Source organism: Drosophila simulans, chromosome 3L (assembly GCF_016746395.2).
Source record: "Drosophila simulans strain w501 chromosome 3L, Prin_Dsim_3.1, whole genome shotgun sequence".
Classification (NCBI taxonomy): domain Eukaryota; kingdom Metazoa; phylum Arthropoda; class Insecta; order Diptera; family Drosophilidae; genus Drosophila; species Drosophila simulans.
Genome location: NC_052522.2, coordinates 1,597,107 through 1,616,282, shown reverse-complemented (window position 1 = coordinate 1,616,282; position 19,176 = coordinate 1,597,107). Strand labels below are relative to the sequence as shown.

The window sequence follows — 19,176 nt, the reverse complement described above, 5'->3', positions numbered from 1 at the left end:
ATTATAAGAGCACGATCCATTGGTTTCAGTTATTTATTGTCGAGTTTACTTAGATCTTACTTAAGTCTATGAGGTAATATATAGCACTACCATCCCATTGGTCCTCTAGGCAGACCAGGCCCACCCCTGTGATGGTGATCCTCGGGTGGAGTCTGGGGCGTGTGGTAGATTCTCCTGGACTCAGCCATGCGCTGGTTGTAGCTTTGGATCTGATCCTGCAGCTGAGCATCCTCCTGCTGGGCTCGTTGCTCGTCGAACTCCAGGCAGGCAGCGCCATCCAGTCGGTCTAGATCCACCCAGCCCCGGAAGCGAACGCACACCCCGTTCATAATGAAACTGGAACGCAAATGGACTTTGCCCCGCTCCCGCTCGAAATCGCACTCCTGCTCCTGGGCGTACGGATTGTGGTTGGCGTTGAAGTAGAGTTGCAGATTAGTTCCTGAAGCTACCATCGATATCTCCGCATAGCCCTTGCGGCAGTCGTTGACAAACCGCATCCTGCGCTCCTCCATTGCACGTTCCCGGTATCCTGTGTAGCGAACCTCGCTCTCCCTACTCAACCGGCGGAAGAGCTCGTCGCTATCGAACTTGGACCTCTGGTCAGGCACCACGCGGGGCATCTTGAAGATGAATCTGGGCTTGGGCTGCTCGTACATAGCCATGGCTTCGTATGGCGGTATCATTCCATTCAAGGCAGCCGCGTCTCCGAGATTCTGGTGATGATGCATGTCTTTCGTTATATCTGTATTCTCCGAAAGAAATAGTTGTACTGATCAATGTTTAGATGGACCGCCGTATTTAAACAAAAAAAAAAGAGTCGTAGAACAGGTAATCGGTTGCGATTAGTCTACCTGATGAATCCCCTAATTGTCGCCTGGTAATCAAGGATGGAAACCATCTGGACACAATAAGGATCAGGTATAGCACTTATAAGTAAAATAGGAGGTTTTATAATCCTTAGGGTTTTCACAGCTTCGAATATTATACCTTGTGGATCGCAGGTATAATGCTATCATAAATAAAACGAACCAATTGAACGCACTAAATAATTTTAAGTTTAAATTCGAAATTACGTTGTAACGATAATTTCAACAGTGTTGGTTAGCACACCACTTAAGCAAAGGGAGTTGCCAACCATGGCAGCCCAGCAGGTGACAACTCTAGAGTCCGGGCACACTAAACAGCTGTAGTTTGTGTATTGTATTGTTTAACTTTAGCAATTTTTTAAACATGTCGCTTGTTGCATATGCTGCCAGTTCTGATGAAGATTCGGAGAACGAAGAGGAAAACTCTGTACCACAAGTGGAAATAATCAAACCTCAAGCCAAGCCGAGCACACCAAATGCTCCCAATGAGGCGTCCTTAGCTCCGGAATCAACCAGTGGTCACATTAGTGACGAAGATGACGACTACGTTCCCCAGGAGGTGTCCCTTCAGGAGCTAAAGCCGCCCAACGGAAGACTGCTATTGGCCTTACCCAAACCAAAAGTCACTGCTCCCGCTGAGGATCTGGAAAATGAGGATGTGGACCACCAGGTTACCTCCGCCTTTGCCAACCTGCCCATGCCACGAACAGCAGCGAAAGGAAAAGCCATTGTAGAGGAGAAAGACGATGAGTTTCTGCACAAAAAGGCGCTGCCCGTAGAAATAGAGAAACCTCCACCGCCGCCAGTCAAGGGAAAAGTAAAAATCAGCATTCCTTCACTAAGAGATTTCTCAGATGTGGACCAGGAGAAAGCGGACAGGGCTAAGAACAAAGTGGACAAGCCCAATGCACCCAAGGGATCGGGATTGTTGAGTCTGCTGCCACAGGCAAAGTCGGAGCGCAACTTCTCCAAGAACTCTTCATCCGCGGCTGCCTCCCCATCAGCCAGCACCACTCTTGCTTCTAGTCCAAACAATAATCCTGCGCAGCCCCGAGCGGCACCAGCTTTTGTACCCGATACAGTTAAGCAACGGCGAGCTGCACACAACACCGAAGGCGTAGATGGCCCTAAGGCCGGCCACAAGAAGAATTCTGAGGCAAAGGACGCTCTGAAGCCAACCAAATCCAAACCTATAAGTAAACCCACTTCGCTGGTAAATGCCAGCGATAGTGAAGATGATGACGAAGATGGCACTGGAGACTTTTTCTCCCTGAACTCCGAGCAAAAGCTGCCTGAGGTGAGCAGCAACGAGATTAGCGCTCTAGTGGCCAAGCGAGCGGCCAAGATGGTGGAGGCCAGTAGCAAATACCTCGAAGAGGTAGCCGAGAAGGAAGCAGCCGAAGCAGAAGCCGCCCGACTTGATGAAGAGCAGACTCAGATTGCACAAAAGCGCTACCACGAACAGCAGTTAAACGCAGAGGCCATGGACGCATTGGTGGGCAAAAATGCCAAGCGCCGGCGGAAGGAGGCCAAGGAGATGCAGGTGATCGACATATCTGGGTCTCAGGTGCTACCTGATCGCGAGGAATGGATGCGATCGGCTCTTGCTTCGTCCACCACCTTCCAACCGACCGGCGTGCTGACGGACGAGGAGCCGGTGGCAGGGACTCGGCGCAAGCACCAGATCACCTACCTGGCGCACAAGGCGAAGGCCAACGAAGCCGAGCTGCAGGCCATGTGGTCGGCCAACCGGCAGACCCGTCGGGCCACCCAAAGCAAATACGGCTTTTGAGTTTCCACTTTATGTACAACTAATCCTACAATATATGCTTAATTCTACTGTATCCAGCCCTCTCGTTTTCCCAGCCTGCTGCCCACATAGAAGATAGCGGTGCTCAGTAGCAGGATGACCGGGGCAACGGTCACGTATATGGGAATCTGTTGCGGGTACTCCAGCGTTAGGCAGATCATCACTTGGGAGGCGATGGTCAGCAGGACGCCGGCAATGTTCCATTTGTAGAGGAACAGGAGATCCGTCAGGCAGGTTAGGTTCCGCCACTTGCGGATAAATTTAATGATCACGTAGATGATGATGATCACATCGAAGAACCAGAGCGGCGTAAAGGTGACGAACCAATTCCAGGTGGTGCGCGGGTCCAGGCGGAGACACAAAAGAATCAGGAAGACCAGGACGATAAACCAAGTAAAGAGCGCCCGGTGTGCCAGTGTCATCTTTGTCACTTATTTATATATTTTCCATGGTATTACAGAAAATAAACAAAGCGAAGTTACCGTGTATCGAATGCACTTTGTCCAGTGCTGTAAAACTGCGATTACAGTGGTCACTAAAAGTGTTCGTAGAAATACATTTACCAACTCAATTTTCGAATATTATTGACGAAGATTAAATATATTCAAAAATAGCATGTAAAATATGTATATTAAAGTATATAAAGAAGACATGAGAGCATGATAATTCATTCATATATTTGTATGTACTTTTGAAAACTTATGATTGCCAGTGTATGCACATCTGCCAACGCTGGCAACACTGACAGTGTCGACAAGAAGAAGATAATTGACGTGTCACAATTTCGACGATTGGTTGGTGTTTTTCGTAAAATTAATTGTTGGCAGTATATTACGTGTTACTTGTAGCGTATCAATAAAATGGATTTATTCTAACACCCACCTCTTGATGTTTTGATACAGGCAAGTGCTCGAAACAACCGAAAAAGGGCGCTTGAAGGATAAGCCGACACCTAGAAGAGCATCCAATTTGAGACACCTACAGGCAGAACAGAAAAAGTGCCACCATGCTGACCAACTTCGAGTCGAAGTCAGCGAGGGTGAAGGGCCTCTCCTTCCATCCTAAGCGCCCATGGATCCTGGTCAGCTTGCACAGCGGCGTCATCCAGCTGTGGGACTACCGGATGCACACGCTCCTCGAGAAGTTCGACGAGCACGACGGACCGGTTCGAGGCGTGGCCTTTCACCAGCAGATGCCGCTCTTCGTCTCCGGCGGCGACGACTACAAGATTAAGGTGTGGAACTACAAGCAACGCCGCTGCATCTTTACCCTCCTGGCCCATTTGGACTATGTGCGCACGGTGGCTTTCCACCACGAATACCCATGGATTCTGAGCGCCTCCGACGATCAGACCATCCGCATCTGGAACTGGCAGTCGCGCAACTGCATCTGTGTGCTGACGGGCCACAACCACTATGTGATGTGCGCCCAGTTCCATCCCACGGAGGATCAGATCGTTTCTGCTTCACTCGATCAGACGGTGCGCGTGTGGGACATTTCGGGCCTGCGTAAGAAGAACGTAGCTCCCGGACCCGGTGGGCTTGATGACCACCTAAAGGGTCATCCGGGTGCCACTGATCTGTTTGGACAAGCAGATGCCGTGGTAAAGCACGTGCTCGAGGGCCACGACCGTGGCGTCAACTGGGCCAGTTTCCATCCCACCCTGCCGCTGATTGTGTCCGGTGCCGATGATCGCCTGGTGAAGTTGTGGCGCATGAACGAGTACAAGGCCTGGGAGGTAGACACCTGTCGCGGTCACTACAACAATGTGTCCAGCGTGTTGTTCCATCCAAGGCAAGACCTGATTCTCTCCAACGGCGAGGATCGCAGTATTCGCGTCTGGGACATGACCAAGCGCCAGTGCCTCTTTACATTCCGGCGAGACAACGAGCGCTTCTGGATACTTACAGCGCATCCGACCTTGAATCTGTTTGCAGCTGGCCACGATGGAGGTTAGTTGGATTCTTATAGGAAAAGAAATTTGTTGTTGATGCATATTCTTTCAGGTATGGTGGTCTTTAAACTGGAGCGGGAGCGACCTGCATATGCTGTCCACGGCAACATTCTCTACTACGTCAAGGAACGTTTCCTACGCAAACTGGACTTTACCACCACTAAGGACACTGTGGTTATGCAGCTTCGGCCAGGCAAGTCGCCGGTGTACAGCATGTCGTACAACCCAGCACTGAACGCCGTGCTTATCTGCACGCGCACCAACAACCTGGAGAACAGCACTTACGATCTTTGCCAAATCCCCAAGGACACCGAGAGCCAAAGCGAGTCAGACAGCAAGCGAAGCTCTGGAATAACAGCCATATGGGTGGCACGCAATCGGTTTGCAGTGCTTGATCGCAACCAGCAGTTGGTAATCAAGAACTTCAAGAACGAGGTGACCAAGAAGTTGCCCACCTTCTGCGAGGAGATCTTCTATGCCGGCACGGGAATGCTGCTCATCCGGGACCCTGAGTTTGTCACACTGTACGAGGTTCAGCGCCTTGTCTCCGTTGGAAGCATTAAACTGGCCAAGTGCCGCTACGTGGTGTGGTCACCGGACATGTCCTTGGTCGCACTACTCTGCAAGCACTCGGTTACGATCTGCGATCGAAGACTTCAGTACTTGTGCACCGTGCAGGAGAACTGCCGCGTGAAGTCTGGCGCCTGGGACGAGTCTGGAGTGTTTATCTACACCACTAGCAACCACATTAAGTACGCCATTACAAACGGGGACCATGGCATCATCCGTACGCTGGACCTACCCATTTATCTGACACGCGTCAAGGGCAACCAAGTGTTCTGCTTGGATCGGGAGTGCCGCACCCGCGTGCTCCACATTGATCCTACGGAGTACAAGTTTAAGCTTGCCCTGATTCAACGCAAGTACGACGAAGTACTGCACATGGTGAGAAATGCCCGCCTAGTGGGTCAGAGCATCATTGCTTACCTGCAGCAAAAGGGTTATCCAGAGGTGGCACTGCATTTTGTCAAGGACGAGAAAACCCGATTTGGACTCGCTCTGGAGTGCGGTAACATCGAAATTGCTCTCGAAGCAGCCAAGGCTCTCGATGACAAGGATTGCTGGGATCGCCTGGGACAGAGTGCGTTGCTCCAAGGAAACCACCAGGTGGTAGAGATGTGCTACCAGCGGACCAAGAACTTTGACAAGCTTAGCTTCCTCTACCTGATTACCGGCAACTTGGAGAAGCTCAAGAAGATGAACAAGATTGCCGAGATCCGCAAGGATGTTTCCGCCCAGTACCAGGGTGCCCTCCTTCTCGGTGACGTCAAGGAGCGGGTAAACATTCTCAAGAACTGCGGACAACTTTCGTTAGCTTATCTCACTGCCGCTACTCATGGATTCGATGAGCTTACTGAGTCCCTGGGCGAATCGATAACTTCGCAGGGTAACAGCCTTCCCGAGGTGAATCCCAATGCCCAGTTGTTGCAACCACCAGTGCCCATCCAGCAGCTTGAAACCAATTGGCCGTTGCTGTCCGTGTCCAAGGGCTTCTTTGAAGGCGCCATGGTCACCAGGGCTGGCTCAAGTGTCACTGCCCGACAGGCGCTGAACATCAACGCCGATGCTGCAGTGTTGGACGAGCATAATGGTGGTGGAGATGGTTGGGGAGCGGATGCCGACTTGGGACTAGATGAGGACGGAGATGACGAGATGCACGATGCGCTGAGCAACGATGGCGATGGTGGTGCTGGTGGAGAGGAGGGTGCCGGCTGGGATGTGGGCGATGATGACCTGGTTGTGCCCGAGGAACTGGCCTCCAAGATCAAGGCCTCTGCCCTCGACAGCAACTACTATGCCGCTCCCAACAAAGGCTTGTCTCCTGCCCAACAATGGGCGAACAACTCGCCTCTGGTCCTGGACCATGTCAAGGCCGGATCATTCGAAACCGCCTTCCGTTTACTGCACGATCAGCTGGGAGTGGTCAATTTCAAGCCATTCAAAACACTCTTCCTGCATAACTACGCCTGCTCTCGAACGAGCTACACGGCCAATCCGAATCTGCAATCCCTAAGTGGTTATCCACTTCGCAACTACTCCGAGACAAACATCAAGCTGCAGCGTCCAGCGGTTGGCATTAAACTGAATGATTTGGTGGCACGCCTGCAAGCTGGGTACCAACTGACAACTTCTGGAAAGTTCTCCGAGGCCGTAGAGAAGTTCCATTCCATCTTGATTAGCATCCCACTGCTGGTAGTGGACACGAAGCTAGATGCGGCGGAGGCCCAGCAACTATTAAGGATCTGCGCTGAGTATATCGTTGGCCTGAAGATGGAGACTGTGCGCAAGGGCATGCCCAAGTCGACGCTTGAGGAGCAAAAGCGTCTGTGCGAGATGGCTGCCTACTTCACGCACTGCAAGCTTCAGCCCGTGCACCAAATCCTCACCCTGCGTACCGCCCTCAACATGTTCTTCAAGCTGAAGAACTACAAGACGGCCGCTTCATTTGCCCGTCGTCTCCTGGAACTGGCGCCACGACCGGACGTTGCCCAGCAGGTGCGCAAGATCCTGCAGGCCTGCGAGGTAAATCCCGTGGACGAGCATCAGCTGCAGTACGAGGAGTTTAATCCGTTCACAATCTGTGGAATCAGCTGGAAGCCACTGTATAGGGGCAAACCCGAAGTGACCTGTCCCTTCTGCTCCTCCTCTTTCGACCCTCAGTTCAAGGGCAATCTCTGCACAGTTTGCGAGGTGAGCCAGATCGGCAAGGATAGCATTGGCCTGCGCATTTCAAACCTGCAATTCCGCTAGGACGGACTAGCTTGTCGCTTTTAATATAAATGTTTCCACCACGCCGAGCGAGACCCCATAGTTTAGTTTTACACGAACCTTGCTTATTATGTATAAAGTTCAGTATCTGTATATTATAATGCTATAAAATCAAAAAAAAAAAAACTACCTGTTTTCCTGATCGATACCTAGCCTCGGTACGCAATTCCCAGTGAAGAGTCTTAGTCACTCTGCTTAAAGGTGGAAATTCCAAAATGAACAATGCCATATAGATTAGTAATTATGTATTTTAGTTAAAGATACGACACTAATTCCACACTAAGTTGTAAGTATAATACCATAAAAGCATACGTGATGTAAGCATTACCTCTAACACTAATCTAGGAGCATAATTATTCGAGCGTAATCGTATTGAAATCTCGCAAGTGAAGGCCCTCTTAAAGGGTTCGGAGCATTCTCAGTTGTCCATGAAATATTGAGTATTCGCGAATTGAGTCTCTAACTGCTGGTGATGCGTCTGCTGCTGCTGGGGAGGCAGCTGCGGATGGGACGGCCCAGGAGCCGCCCACAGGTCCAACTAACGACGCCACATGCTGGCGCCGACGCCAATGCCTCCGGAGGCCACGCCCCTTCGCACCGCCTCCATCTCGTCCTGTCGATTGTCACGGTAGGCACGCTTAGTGTCCTCGAACTCACGCAGTCGCTGGTTGTAGCGATCGATCTGATCCCGCAGAATGGCGTCCTCGTGCATGGCGCGCCGCTCGTCATACTCCAGACAGCCCACTCCGTCCAGTCGTTCCAGGTCTATCCATCCACGGAACCGCACACAAACCCCGTTCATTATAAAGTAGGACTTGATGTGCACCTTGCCGTGCTCCTTGTCAAAGTCGCACTCCTTGTCGTGCAGGTACGGGTTCTGGTTGGCGTTGAACACCAGCTGCAGATTGGTGCCCGAGGCCACGAAGCTGGCCTCCGTGTGTCCTTCGCGACATCCGTTCATGAAGCGCACCTGCCGCTCCTCGATGCTTCGCTCCCGGTAGCCCGTGTACCGAACCTCGCTCTCCCGACTGAGCCTCCGGAAAAGTTCGTCGCTCTCGAACTTAGACTTCTGGTCCGGGACCACACGAGGCATCTTGAAGATGAAGCGCGGCTTTGGCTGTTCGTACAATCCGATGGTGTCGTAGGGAATCATGTTGGCAAGAGCCGCCTCGTTCATCATTTTAACGGATTTTCTCGACTCGTCCGCTCGATGGAACGCTGAATGGGGTATGTTTCTATGGGTCCTTCTGCAGACCGCTGCGTGCAATAATCCCTTGAACTGGGTACCCTGAATGGGTTTCTTTTGGTCGCTCCTTCGACGAGCCTTCTACGTATACACAATAAGCGCTTGTATCTAGCACTCTGAATTCTAATTGTTTAAATTTCTCGCCTCCGTCGCAAAAAACAACGCACAATACAACAAAAAGGTTGGTTTGCGGTTTTGATATACCAACTGACGCGGCGTTGCCACTGGGAAATAGTGGAGTAGTCAAAACGTAGCGATGGGAGCAAAAGCACGGCACGAGCACGAAAAACTTATTCTTATTATTATTCTTCTTATTATTTATTCGAATTATGGATATATGTCGTAAGCAAATTGCGGGCTAATAATTCATATTTATTTTACTTACCAACTGATTTCATATTTAATTTACCAGTTTTTATTTCATGTTTTTTAACCATGAGTCACGAGCACATCCCTAAAATAAGCCGTGCGCTTACTTTTTGATGGTCTGGCAGCACTGTTACATTTTCAACTTTATTTTTCTCTTGTCTCTAAGGGGTTTCGATTAAAAACCCGATGCGTACTCAACACACCACGAATTCAACACACATAGAACACATATTTCACAATTGCTTTTGGAAAAAAACAGTGATAACGGGTGCATCCGATTTCGCGCTCGGATGAGTACCGCTTCGAAAATACTAACGGTTTAACTTCATTGGATCGGTGCACGGCCACACTGGCCGCGTGTTTACAAAAATATATAATTTGGATCGCACCAACAAGTGGTGATATATACCGTCATTCCTGACCGACATGAGTGACAACCCCGCCGCGGAGAACGAGAAGCGACCGCAGTTCGGAACCCGCCTGCTCACGGATGCTGACGACGTCTTCAAGCACAATGCTTGGTAAATATGGGTGGCAAATCCTCCGGAGATTGGCCAGCAAAAGTTGGGAACACACTCGCCAGCGTAAAAAACCGTCGGGAGCGGGCAGCCGGGTGCTCACCGACGCGCGAGAGGTGTTCGAGTTTAACGCCTGGTACTTATCTGCAGTTCAGTACTGATGAAAATCCCTCTAAACCTGGATTCACAGGGACCACGTGGAATGGGATGAGGAGCAGGAACTGGCCGCGCAGGCGGCTGTAGCCAAGAACTCGTCCTCAAAGATGGAAACAGAGCAGAAGGAGCGATTTCAGACAGACGCCCCCAAGTTTTGGGACTCTTTCTACGGCATTCACGACAACCGCTTCTTCAAGGATCGCCACTGGCTGTTCACAGAGTTCCCCGAACTAGCTCCTCTGGAGACGGATTCGGCGAAACTGCAACCTCGCAGCATTTTCGAACTGGGCTGTGGAGTAGGAAACACAATTTTACCCCTTCTACAGTACAACTCTGATGCGCAGCTCAAGGTTTTCGGATGCGACTTCTCCGTCCGGGCCATTGAAATCCTGCGAAGCCAACGGCAGTTCGACGAGAAGCGCTGCGAGGTGTTTGTCATGGATGCCACGCTGGATCATTGGCAGGTGCCCTTCGAGGAAAACTCACAGGACATTATTGTGATGATTTTTGTGCTGTCCGCAATTGAGCCAAAGAAAATGCAGCGGGTATTGGACAATTGCTATCGCTACCTGCGTCCCGGGGGCTTGCTCCTCTTCCGCGACTACGGACGATACGACCTGGCACAGCTGCGCTTCAAGAGCGGCAAGTGTATGGAGGACAACTTCTACGTGAGAGGCGACGGCACCATGGTGTACTTCTTCACCGAGGAAGAACTGCGGGGTATGATGACTCAAGCGGGGCTGCAGGAGGAGCAGCTCATTGTGGACCGAAGACTGCAAGTTAATCGCTGTCGCGGCTTGAAGATGTACCGCGTGTGGATTCAGACAAAGTTCAGGAAACCGCTTTAGATCAATTAAGACGACTAGTTCTGTGCATTTTAAACCATGTTTAAATCAATTGATATAATTAAATACCCTATATATTTCGAAATACAAAGTTCAAACATCATATGTAATATTACTACAACTTTAAGCATTACTTTTCCTTGATGGAAAGCCCGGCTTGTTTTCAAATTTTCCACCCCTTGGCAATCGGCACTTGTGAATCGCTAAGGAAAAGCTTCTCGCTGGAACACCATTCGCTGCTGGCCATCCAGGCAGCTTTTTCCCCAAATACACATAACAGTTAGGAAAGCTGCAAGTTTTCGCAGTTGGCCAAAAACGTCGTAAGTGAAAATTTTCCTTGTGCTGCGTAAAAAAATTCCTAAAATATTATTTAAGCCTGGTTTTTGTGAACTGAAGCTGCCCGAGCAAAAGTAAAGTGATTCTGATCAAGAGTGTTAAAACTGATTGATTAGGAATACGAAGATCAAGCGAAATGTCAACCAAAGTCAGCGAAAACCCTTGTCGTGCAGAATTTCATTGATTTTTCTTACTGAGCCCACGTTGCCCAGTTGGGCACTTGAAATTATTTTTAAAACGTTTTGCAGTTTGAAGACAGCTTAGGTGTCCCTGGGGGTATGCAACGGAAATGAGGAAGGACATGCCTCTTGGCTGGGCGTGTTGGTGCCACCCAAATAGTCCTCTTACGTCCCAATTAGAATCCCATAGCAGCCCATTTCAAGCATTAACCGATGTACTAAAAATAGTTGCAACTATTTTCGCACTCTATTCAGCAGCAGTTCCAGCGCTGAGCCAGAAAATTCCTGCGAAAGGCTGTCGTGGCAAGTGTTACCCGCACACATACACATCATCCAGATCCAGCCAATCCCCCCGTGGAGTGGAGTGAATTTTCATTGACGACGGGGCGAAAAAGCTCTGGCGGAAGAGCGACAGAGAGAGAGTGAGAGGCGGCACTGAGAGCGCAACCCTCTAGAACAAAAACAACGAAACAGAGTTCAGCTGCACCACCACCCACCACCTACACCACCACCAACGCCACCACCGCCCACTGACCATTCCACATCCCGACCTGCGCCAGTGGAAGACAGTGAAAGAGGCCAAGTGCACAGTGCATAGAGTACCTTCATCCTAATCATCGCCAGCCGAATTCGCTGAGGCCACCAGAGCACCACCAGCCAACCACAGAAGCAACCACACAGCCACCAGAGCCATGTAAGTGGATGGACGTTATTGATTTGTTTTCCGGCGGGGAATGGGGGTTTCGATACCCCGCCACGCTATTCGCCGTCACAGAGGGAATGCTCGTTTGATAGCCGCATTAAGTATACGCAGCATGGGTCGCTCATTTCATTTGTCATTTCTCCAAGTGCTCGCACCCGTAAAATCCGTAAAAGGAACACGGGCCAGCTGCAGCTGCCATTTCGGTTCACTAGGCATGATTCACTTGGCGATGACGTTGTGGCATCACATGGCCAAGTCTCTCACACCGCAAAATCAATAAAAACACGATTCGCACCCGTGAGTCAGGACATGCAAACTAAGTTGCACCTATAATTTGGTGCCTTGGAACCAAACAAAAGATATGTGTCATGATCAAAAGAAAAGCTCGTCTTATACACACATACAAGTTGTTGATAATGCTCTGTGATTCCATATAAAATGGATTTTGCTAATAAATAAAAGCCGGGGAAAGTTGAGAAAACCAAAAATATTCCCTCCACGTAGGTAGAAAAACCAATTGTCGCCGGTCGTAGGGGTTGGGGTCAGATATCGATTTCCTTTTCTTTGTCGTGGGAAAGGAAAATACGGTTTGACACAAACATTTTGGGAACAACAATAACCAATAAATCTAAGATTATACTTCGATACTCTATTGTTTGTGTCACTAAAAAATATGTATCACTTATGCATCACTTAGAAACCATACAAACTAGTCCAGCATAAGTAGCTTCACCTATTATAATTCTTTTATTTAAAATTAACAATTTACCTTCGTTTGGCCCCGCAGAGCCCAGAAGCCGAGTTAAAGGTCAAAGTTTTTGGGGGTCTGAGATGGGCAAGAAAGACAAGAACAAGGAACAGTAAGTGTGTCCCCAAGTTAAAGGGTAGCTGGCTAGAACTATACTCCAGCACTGTCCGTAGCCCACACGTATCTTGGAGATATTTCGATTAAAGCTAGAAACCATAGTCGTTCGTAACCACCCACCCACACCCACTCTTTGTGTAATCTAAGTACTGTATTTAATGCGAGAGCCCCCGTTGGGAGTTGATTAGTCTTGGCCCGAGCTATTCTTGTTCTCGCTTCCGATGACTAATGACGACCTCCTCCGCAGGGCGGACGCTGCACCAGCTGGCGATGCACCACCCAATGCCGGAGCTCCGGCCGGAGAGGGCGGCGATGGCGAGATTGTGGGCGGACCACACAATCCGCAGCAGATTGCGGCACAGAAGCGTCTGCAGCAGACGCAGGCGCAGGTCGATGAGGTGAGTTCCGGGACTGAAAGTCGATCACAGATCAGCCATTCCATTAACCACTGCATCCCTGAATCCCCGACCAGGTCGTGGACATCATGCGCACGAACGTGGAGAAGGTGCTGGAGCGCGACAGCAAGCTGTCGGAGCTGGACGACCGTGCCGATGCCTTGCAGCAGGGTGCCTCGCAGTTCGAGCAGCAGGCGGGCAAACTCAAGAGGAAATTCTGGCTCCAGAACTTGAAGGTAAGTGCGGCGATGGCAGTTACCTTGTGGGACCGAACTTCAATCTTAGTTTTCTCTGCACAGATGATGATCATCATGGGCGTGATTGGCCTTGTTGTCGTGGGCATTATTGCAAGTAAGTTGACAGATCCTGGGCGAACTTGGTGCACTCATTTCTGGGACACACATACCCCAGAGAAACTGACCCTGACCCACGCCACACCACACCACACCACTGGACCACCACGCACACACAGAACCGAGGATACTTTCAAGATCACCCAGTTACCCAGTTGTGTTTGTCTTTTGAGTTCGCCTTTATTTAGCGCTGATTTCGTTGGCCCGAATCGCTTTCGTTTATCTACACACCGAATCTAAATTGCGTTCTTAATTCCGCCACTTTTTTTCTCTAGGTAACTTTATGTAGATTGCTAACTATCTAATCCGTAAGAAACTAGTTCTTAGCCGCAATGCAATGCAAATCGAAACCAAATCAAAAGCCAATCAATCAACCCAATAAGAACCAATCGAAATCCAAATCGAAACCAAAACCGAAACCAAGTTCAACTCATTCACAACTGCTATGAGTAGAGCTGCGAACTCACAGTCCAACTGACCGTTCGCCCAACCGATTCGACCTAGATGCCTTGCGAAATTCCCATAACTATAGATCGATCGATCATATCATGTCATGCGCTTCAGCCACCACTAGAACAATAACTAAATGCTAAGTGGCATACATATGCGAGTATTTGTATTGTACCATGTATGCCCGAGCCCAACATCATCTGGTTCCATACGAGCATACGCACAGGTTCGGTAAAGATTTCATTTGATGCCCACTGAAAGTCGTGTCCTGTGTTGTTTCGTTTCGTTCCGTTGCCTAACCACCAGTAATCAAGTTGAGATCACGCCGAGTATCGGATCCGCCAGCTCCGTCCATGTGGGTTGCGGCTGAGGGTCTGGACGACGATGGAGGGATCCCGGCCAGAAGCCGACCTGGTGGAGGTGGACCGATACTCGATGGTGCCCGTTAGCCTTATCCGTAGGACCTTACGTTCTAGCTAGCTAGTTCTAACTCCCGTAAGCCGTAATCGTAAAGTTTGTGGTTTGTTCAGTGTTTCGTTAACCGTATCCGTATCCGTATCCGTTTTTCGTTTGTTTCGTTCTGATATTGGCAGCAGCACCACAGCCACAGACACACGACTGTGCCATGTCCTGTGTAAAATACAAAACTCGAACCCACTTCCCAGTAAAAGTAGTCCCTTCTCGAAACTCGTTACTCGATACTAAGCCACCACGCAACTCGTTACTCGTTACTAAGCCTCCACGCAAGCGCAACGGCCTTCGGATTGGAAAAGCCAGCCTTTCTTGTGCCACTGAACCACAGCAAAAGCATAAAGTACTGCCATTCTACTTGATTTACCTAAGTTCTTTAAATGTTTTCACCTTGATTTGACACACTCTCAACACCGAACCATATTTTTGAACAATTACAGAGAAAGACGAAGAATAAATACACAGAAAGCTTCAGCTTTGTACAATTTTATTAACCATAAGCAAATCAATTTACCCAATATAACACTTTGTGTGTGAGGTAAACAGCGAGAGCAATCTTTTATTTATTACTCATACGCCACGTTTATTGCTAGGTGCACCCGTTGATAACTCCTTTGTTTTACATCACTCGAAACCGTATCTATATTTTTACTTTATTGTTATCAACTTTATCTGCTCGCTTTGAAACAAATCGATTTGAATTAAACAACAACATGAACTCACCGAAAAATTTCTCGTAGAACCGTACATGTCGGATGATAATGCTGCTCCGCAGCCTCCTGCCTTGCAGCAGCAGGTGGCTCCGGCATCGGCAACTGCACCTGATTCAGCACCACCACAACCACCACAACTACTACAACAACAAGAACAACAACTACAACCACACCACCATACACAAAATCTAAAATCTGAACCACCGACACTCGAGAAACCATTGGCCGAGAAATTGACCGACCACCCACAGAGTCCGTCGGATGAAGTGGCGACTGGACAATAGAACGCTCACGATCTCTCTTGAAAACCAACATTCAACCAACCAACCAACCAATCAACCAACCAACCAAACTAATCAGCCATCGATTAACCACCAAGACGCATCCGTAGAACCATAGTCAAAATTAATCAAAATCGAAAAGAAAACATTTCACACTTTCTTTGTACCATTGATAAAATCGATCTAATCCGATACACTGTAAGCAAACGAAAAAACGGCAACATATCAATGCAAATAATCATACCCAGTAATTTGACACCTGCGCTTCTTCTTACTTCCGTTTCCGTTCGTGCTCCCACTTCCGTTTCCGCAGTTCCCTTGGTTTTATATTATTTCGGCTGGCTGTAAACGGTGTCTCATCGTTTACCGCCAGCTTTAGCCGCATGTATGTGAGTTAATCGATGTCTATGTGTGATTAGTGCCTTATTATTTGATTTTTACAATTCAATGTTGTATGTATTTTGGAATTGGCCTAAGTTTATTGCACCAAAAGCGAGAGGACTTCTCTTCGGGAGGCTCAAAGGAAGACAGCTTCCAGTGACTGCCTAAATGTACATAAATATATATGTATATATATATCCATACCTGTTCGATGCAGTTGTCCCTGCTGTCCGCCCCCACCCACTGTCCACATCCCATGTCCACTTGCTATATTCCGTCATGAGTGAGCTTTTAAGCCTTGAAGTGTAATATTTTTGGCGTATACTCGTGTATCGTTGTCTGAGATTGGCTAAAGAGCGCATAGAGCCATCCCATGTCGTGCCCTACTAATTCTTGCATCACTTTGAAACAGATAAACTTGGACTCATAGGCGGGGAGCAGCCGCCACAGTACCAGTACCCCCCACAGTACATGCAGCCACCGCCGCCGCCTCCGCAGCAGCCAGCCGGAGGACAGTCATCGCTGGTGGATGGGGCAGGAGCAGGAGACGGAGCAGGAGGATCGGCAGGAGCTGGCGACCACGGCGGCGTGTAAGCAGTCCCGCTGCCAGGACGAAAGTTTCTCGATTAGTGTGCTCCTCCAGCGGGCGAAAACGAAGCAGAGAAGACAAAAAAAAACCAAGAAAGGAAAACTCAGTTAAACTAGAAAATCTCGAGAATTGCAATGAAACTCAATAATAATTTCCACTTAGACGATGTGCACGAGTTGGTGTGAGAGGTTTTAAGTAACTTACGTCATAATATTAATACTAAATCTAATGCAGACGCTCCGGACAATTTGAAGTTGTTGCTAATTTGTTTATGGTTACATTATTTCATGCATAAAACGGTATATATAATTATAAATATAAATACAATCTAAATACAAATACAAATATATGGAACTTGAATATTACGAGTGACTCCAACCACTCTGCGCTGCACTGGCAACAAGGAGCGCCAGTGGAAGCAGGAGGACAGGCGGTCGCTTCCCGATGTTCGCAGCTCTTTGAACTCAGTTTCCTTAGCAAATCGACTAGACAAAACAAACAGAATCATAACTATTTCGGAACAGACGCGAAACCAAAGAAATGAAATCTAAGCTTTGTTCCTAAGTAAAGTTACGCAAATATGATATTCGAAATGTATAATCCAAAAAGATGAATTTGAATCGACGGGCCGCCAGAGAAAACGCAGTTAAATGTTTTCAAGCAAGTTTACTTATACAAAAACAGCAAGCGAAGTCGGCTGGAAAAAAAACAAACAAACAAATGAAGCCAGCAGCAAAAGCTGATAAACCCAAAGTCTAGTGAAAATATACAAGCGATTCATTTGCTGCGTTTTGTTTACGTGCGCTATCATTACTGTTGTGTTTGAGAATAGCTCGAAGGGTTCGATTGAAAGCGGAATCCGGACAGTTCAACGATTAAATTAAGCGCTAGACACAAATACGTTGGTTATCCACAGGACTTAGTTAGCTCGACGAGGCATACATATATGTTTGTATATTTCAATGTTACGAGTAATAGACGAGGCGGTACTTAGAGCATATATATGTACGTGTATGTAACGATATGATATCTAGATCTCACACACTCCACCCGAAACCATTGAACCATCACAACCGATAGCCAATCAGGATCAGGATCAGATTCAGGATCAGAATCAGAATCAGGTTCAGATTCAGAGAGCCACAGCTCTCAGCACATATTGTACCCAACTTGTTCCGAAGATACTGCATACACTACGTTTAATGTATTAACTAATTGATTCTACAAGCGCCTGCCCAAAGTGCTTTGCCTACCAACCAACGCATTGGGGCACGAACAAAGTCGAAATTAATTAGAGAAAAACCAAAGATTAATGGGGAAAACGAATCGAAATCCAATTCCAAATCCGAATGCAGGTATTTTTAGCAATATTCGTAGCGTGTACAATATGTCGCCCTTAAAGCTTATTAGAATCAATCTCGATCAATGTCCATCTCAACTCACCCAGGCACTTCACATGCATATAACCATTAACAGATATAAATCAATATATGTATGTAATAACCAATGACAAATGTTTAGAAGAGTTTCGATTTTTGTTTGGATTTTAAGCAGACCCGAAAAGAAAACAATTGTATACACAGAAACACCCATGAAGCCCCTGAGTACGGAGAGCCCACTGGAGCTCCCGGCATCGCATTGCGATTTTCCGGAGTCCTTTGGGCGGCGGAGTAATTCCGCAGTAATTCCCGTCTACCAAGACGGGGACACACAAAACAAAGAAAAACTCTATAGGAATCCCCGAAAGCAACAGACGGCTAATGAGAGTATATATATAATGAACCGTATATAAACAATAATATTACTAATTAATTTAATGATTAATTGCACCCCGAAAATACATAATTATTTAAATAAATAAATAAAAACAAAACCAAAGTGTTTTCTAGAGGTGGGTAAGCATATTGATTGAAGTAGGTGGGTATTTGAATCAAAACAATAACTTCATTGTTTTAAATATTAATTATGTGGAAATTTCCCAGCGCTGACATGTTCTCCAAGCTCGTGAACCTGATTAACTCCCAAATTGGGCGACAAAGGATGCGCTTGTCTAAAAATAGGAGCGCACAAAAAGTGTAGCATACTATCCAGGGCACTAAACTGCGCACTTGGGCTGCATACATAAATACCAATTGGGGCGCAGACAGCGTGCAAACAGGGTAATGAAAATAGAAACCCGTCTGCGGTGGGGAGCCTACGCTTAAGTCGGACAAGTGGTGGAGCACCAGGCGCCTGTTTAGCACACACACTCACTTGCCACACCTGATTAAAATCTATTGACAATGCAGGCGACGCGAAATTGGAGCGGCGCTAACAAGGCTGCACAAAGGAATCGGTGGCCCCTGCGACGGAACAGGACCAAAGCCGCCCGGCAACCAGCACTTAATGAAACCCAATTACCGCAGGTGTCCGCCAGGCAAATCCTGGCGGCGGATGGCAAACAATAACAGCTGCTGCCGCAGCACCTGCAAATTTTATTTGCATTTTCCGGCCATTCTCGCACCTCCCAACTATTTCCCAGGGGTATATTGGTTTCTATTCAATCAGTTGGTGCTCTACAAATTTTATATATTTAAATTACGAGTTCTACTCGTATGTAACTTCATATGTGCTTACATATTAAAAATGGGATTGGAAAATTCATAATTGTAAGTACCTGCATTCCTGGTAACTCTGAGGTCGCAACTCGCAGTCAACGGAAATTCACTTGTTTATTGTTATCAACTTCGTTGCCATTTCCCGGCAAGGACATGCGCAAACACCCCCACTTCCGCCCACATCACTTGGCCATCATCCCCTCTGCGGCACCAGGGATTAGGGAAAGGAAAAGCAGAAGGGACACATCTCCGAGTGGAGCAGAGTGGCGT

At 48.0% G+C, this 19,176-nt stretch overlaps 7 protein-coding genes across 12 annotated transcripts; 4 read left to right on the top strand and 3 right to left on the bottom strand.

Moving 5' to 3' along the window:
* Positions 1-19: 19 nt before the first annotated feature.
* LOC6736374 (protein brother) lies at positions 20-804 on the bottom strand. The gene has a single exon (XM_016170638.3). The coding sequence runs from the start codon at positions 726-728 to the stop codon at positions 87-89; it is 642 nt and encodes a 213-aa protein (XP_016029878.1). The 5' UTR covers positions 729-804; the 3' UTR covers positions 20-86.
* A 317-nt stretch (positions 805-1,121) lies between these two features.
* Positions 1,122-2,710, top strand: LOC6736373 (proline-rich protein PRCC). Its single transcript, XM_002083213.4, has one exon. It carries the CDS (start codon positions 1,231-1,233, stop codon positions 2,656-2,658), a length of 1,428 nt encoding a protein of 475 aa, XP_002083249.1. The 5' UTR covers positions 1,122-1,230; the 3' UTR covers positions 2,659-2,710.
* On the bottom strand, positions 2,653-3,234 carry LOC6736372 (transmembrane protein 60). Its single transcript, XM_002083212.4, has one exon. The coding sequence runs from the start codon at positions 3,096-3,098 to the stop codon at positions 2,703-2,705; it is 396 nt and encodes a 131-aa protein (XP_002083248.1). The 5' UTR covers positions 3,099-3,234; the 3' UTR covers positions 2,653-2,702.
* A 106-nt stretch (positions 3,235-3,340) lies between these two features.
* LOC27208052 (coatomer subunit alpha) lies at positions 3,341-7,571 on the top strand. The gene is made up of 3 exons (XM_016183679.3): positions 3,341-3,470; positions 3,579-4,628; positions 4,683-7,571. Exons 2-3 carry the CDS (start codon positions 3,683-3,685, stop codon positions 7,439-7,441), a joined length of 3,705 nt encoding a protein of 1,234 aa, XP_016029877.1. The 5' UTR covers positions 3,341-3,470; positions 3,579-3,682; the 3' UTR covers positions 7,442-7,571.
* Positions 7,572-7,689: 118 nt separating this feature from the next.
* LOC6739598 (protein big brother) lies at positions 7,690-8,952 on the bottom strand. The gene has a single exon (XM_002076462.4). It carries the CDS (start codon positions 8,637-8,639, stop codon positions 7,998-8,000), a length of 642 nt encoding a protein of 213 aa, XP_002076498.3. The 5' UTR covers positions 8,640-8,952; the 3' UTR covers positions 7,690-7,997.
* A 279-nt stretch (positions 8,953-9,231) lies between these two features.
* Positions 9,232-10,696, top strand: LOC6739597 (methyltransferase-like protein). 2 transcript variants are annotated; one of them, XM_016174337.3, is made up of 2 exons: positions 9,232-9,728; positions 9,783-10,696. In XM_016174337.3, the coding sequence occupies exons 1-2, from the start codon at positions 9,565-9,567 to the stop codon at positions 10,594-10,596; spliced, it is 978 nt and encodes a 325-aa protein (XP_016029876.1). In that variant the 5' UTR covers positions 9,232-9,564; the 3' UTR covers positions 10,597-10,696. The 2 variants fall into 2 exon arrangements, with proteins under 2 accessions (XP_016029876.1, XP_002076497.1); XM_002076461.4 differs by having other exon boundaries at positions 9,251-9,595.
* Positions 10,697-10,770: 74 nt separating this feature from the next.
* LOC6739599 (vesicle-associated membrane protein 2) lies at positions 10,771-17,296 on the top strand. 5 transcript variants are annotated; one of them, XR_005544083.2, is made up of 8 exons: positions 10,771-10,913; positions 11,367-11,802; positions 12,599-12,671; positions 12,924-13,074; positions 13,149-13,307; positions 13,371-13,422; positions 15,086-15,537; positions 16,133-16,273. XR_005544083.2 is itself a non-coding variant. In XM_016174345.3 (7 exons), exons 3-7 carry the CDS (start codon positions 12,643-12,645, stop codon positions 16,312-16,314), a joined length of 573 nt encoding a protein of 190 aa, XP_016029875.1. In that variant the 5' UTR covers positions 10,776-10,913; positions 11,367-11,802; positions 12,599-12,642; the 3' UTR covers positions 16,315-17,296. The 5 variants fall into 5 exon arrangements, 1 of the variants encoding a protein (XP_016029875.1); XR_001599861.3 differs by lacking the exon at positions 15,086-15,537 and adding an exon at positions 14,786-14,883 and having other exon boundaries at positions 10,774-10,913; XR_005544085.2 differs by lacking the exon at positions 15,086-15,537 and adding an exon at positions 13,700-14,100 and having other exon boundaries at positions 10,774-10,913.
* Positions 17,297-19,176: the final 1,880 nt, after the last annotated feature.

What these genes read in the sequence shown, in the direction of transcription:
- LOC6736374 (XM_016170638.3), bottom strand. Translation starts at nt 728, where the DNA reads ATGCATCATCACCAGAATCTCGGAGACGCGGCTGCCTTGAATGGAATG.
- LOC6736373 (XM_002083213.4), top strand. Translation starts at nt 1,231, where the DNA reads ATGTCGCTTGTTGCATATGCTGCCAGTTCTGATGAAGATTCGGAGAAC.
- LOC6736372 (XM_002083212.4), bottom strand. Translation starts at nt 3,098, where the DNA reads ATGACACTGGCACACCGGGCGCTCTTTACTTGGTTTATCGTCCTGGTC.
- LOC27208052 (XM_016183679.3), top strand. Translation starts at nt 3,683, where the DNA reads ATGCTGACCAACTTCGAGTCGAAGTCAGCGAGGGTGAAGGGCCTCTCC. An exon ending in TGCAGCTGGCCACGATGGAG is followed by an intron (nt 4,629 to 4,682) that starts GTTAGTTGGATT and finishes ATATTCTTTCAG; the next exon opens with GTATGGTGGTCTTTAAACTG.
- LOC6739598 (XM_002076462.4), bottom strand. Translation starts at nt 8,639, where the DNA reads ATGATGAACGAGGCGGCTCTTGCCAACATGATTCCCTACGACACCATC.
- LOC6739597 (XM_016174337.3), top strand. Translation starts at nt 9,565, where the DNA reads ATGCTGACGACGTCTTCAAGCACAATGCTTGGTAAATATGGGTGGCAA. An exon ending in GTGTTCGAGTTTAACGCCTG is followed by an intron (nt 9,729 to 9,782) that starts GTACTTATCTGC and finishes CTGGATTCACAG; the next exon opens with GGACCACGTGGAATGGGATG.
- LOC6739599 (XM_016174345.3), top strand. Translation starts at nt 12,643, where the DNA reads ATGGGCAAGAAAGACAAGAACAAGGAACA. An exon ending in AAAGACAAGAACAAGGAACA is followed by an intron (nt 12,672 to 12,923) that starts GTAAGTGTGTCC and finishes CCTCCTCCGCAG; the next exon opens with GGCGGACGCTGCACCAGCTG. An exon ending in TGTCGTGGGCATTATTGCAA is followed by an intron (nt 13,423 to 16,132) that starts GTAAGTTGACAG and finishes ACTTTGAAACAG; the next exon opens with ATAAACTTGGACTCATAGGC.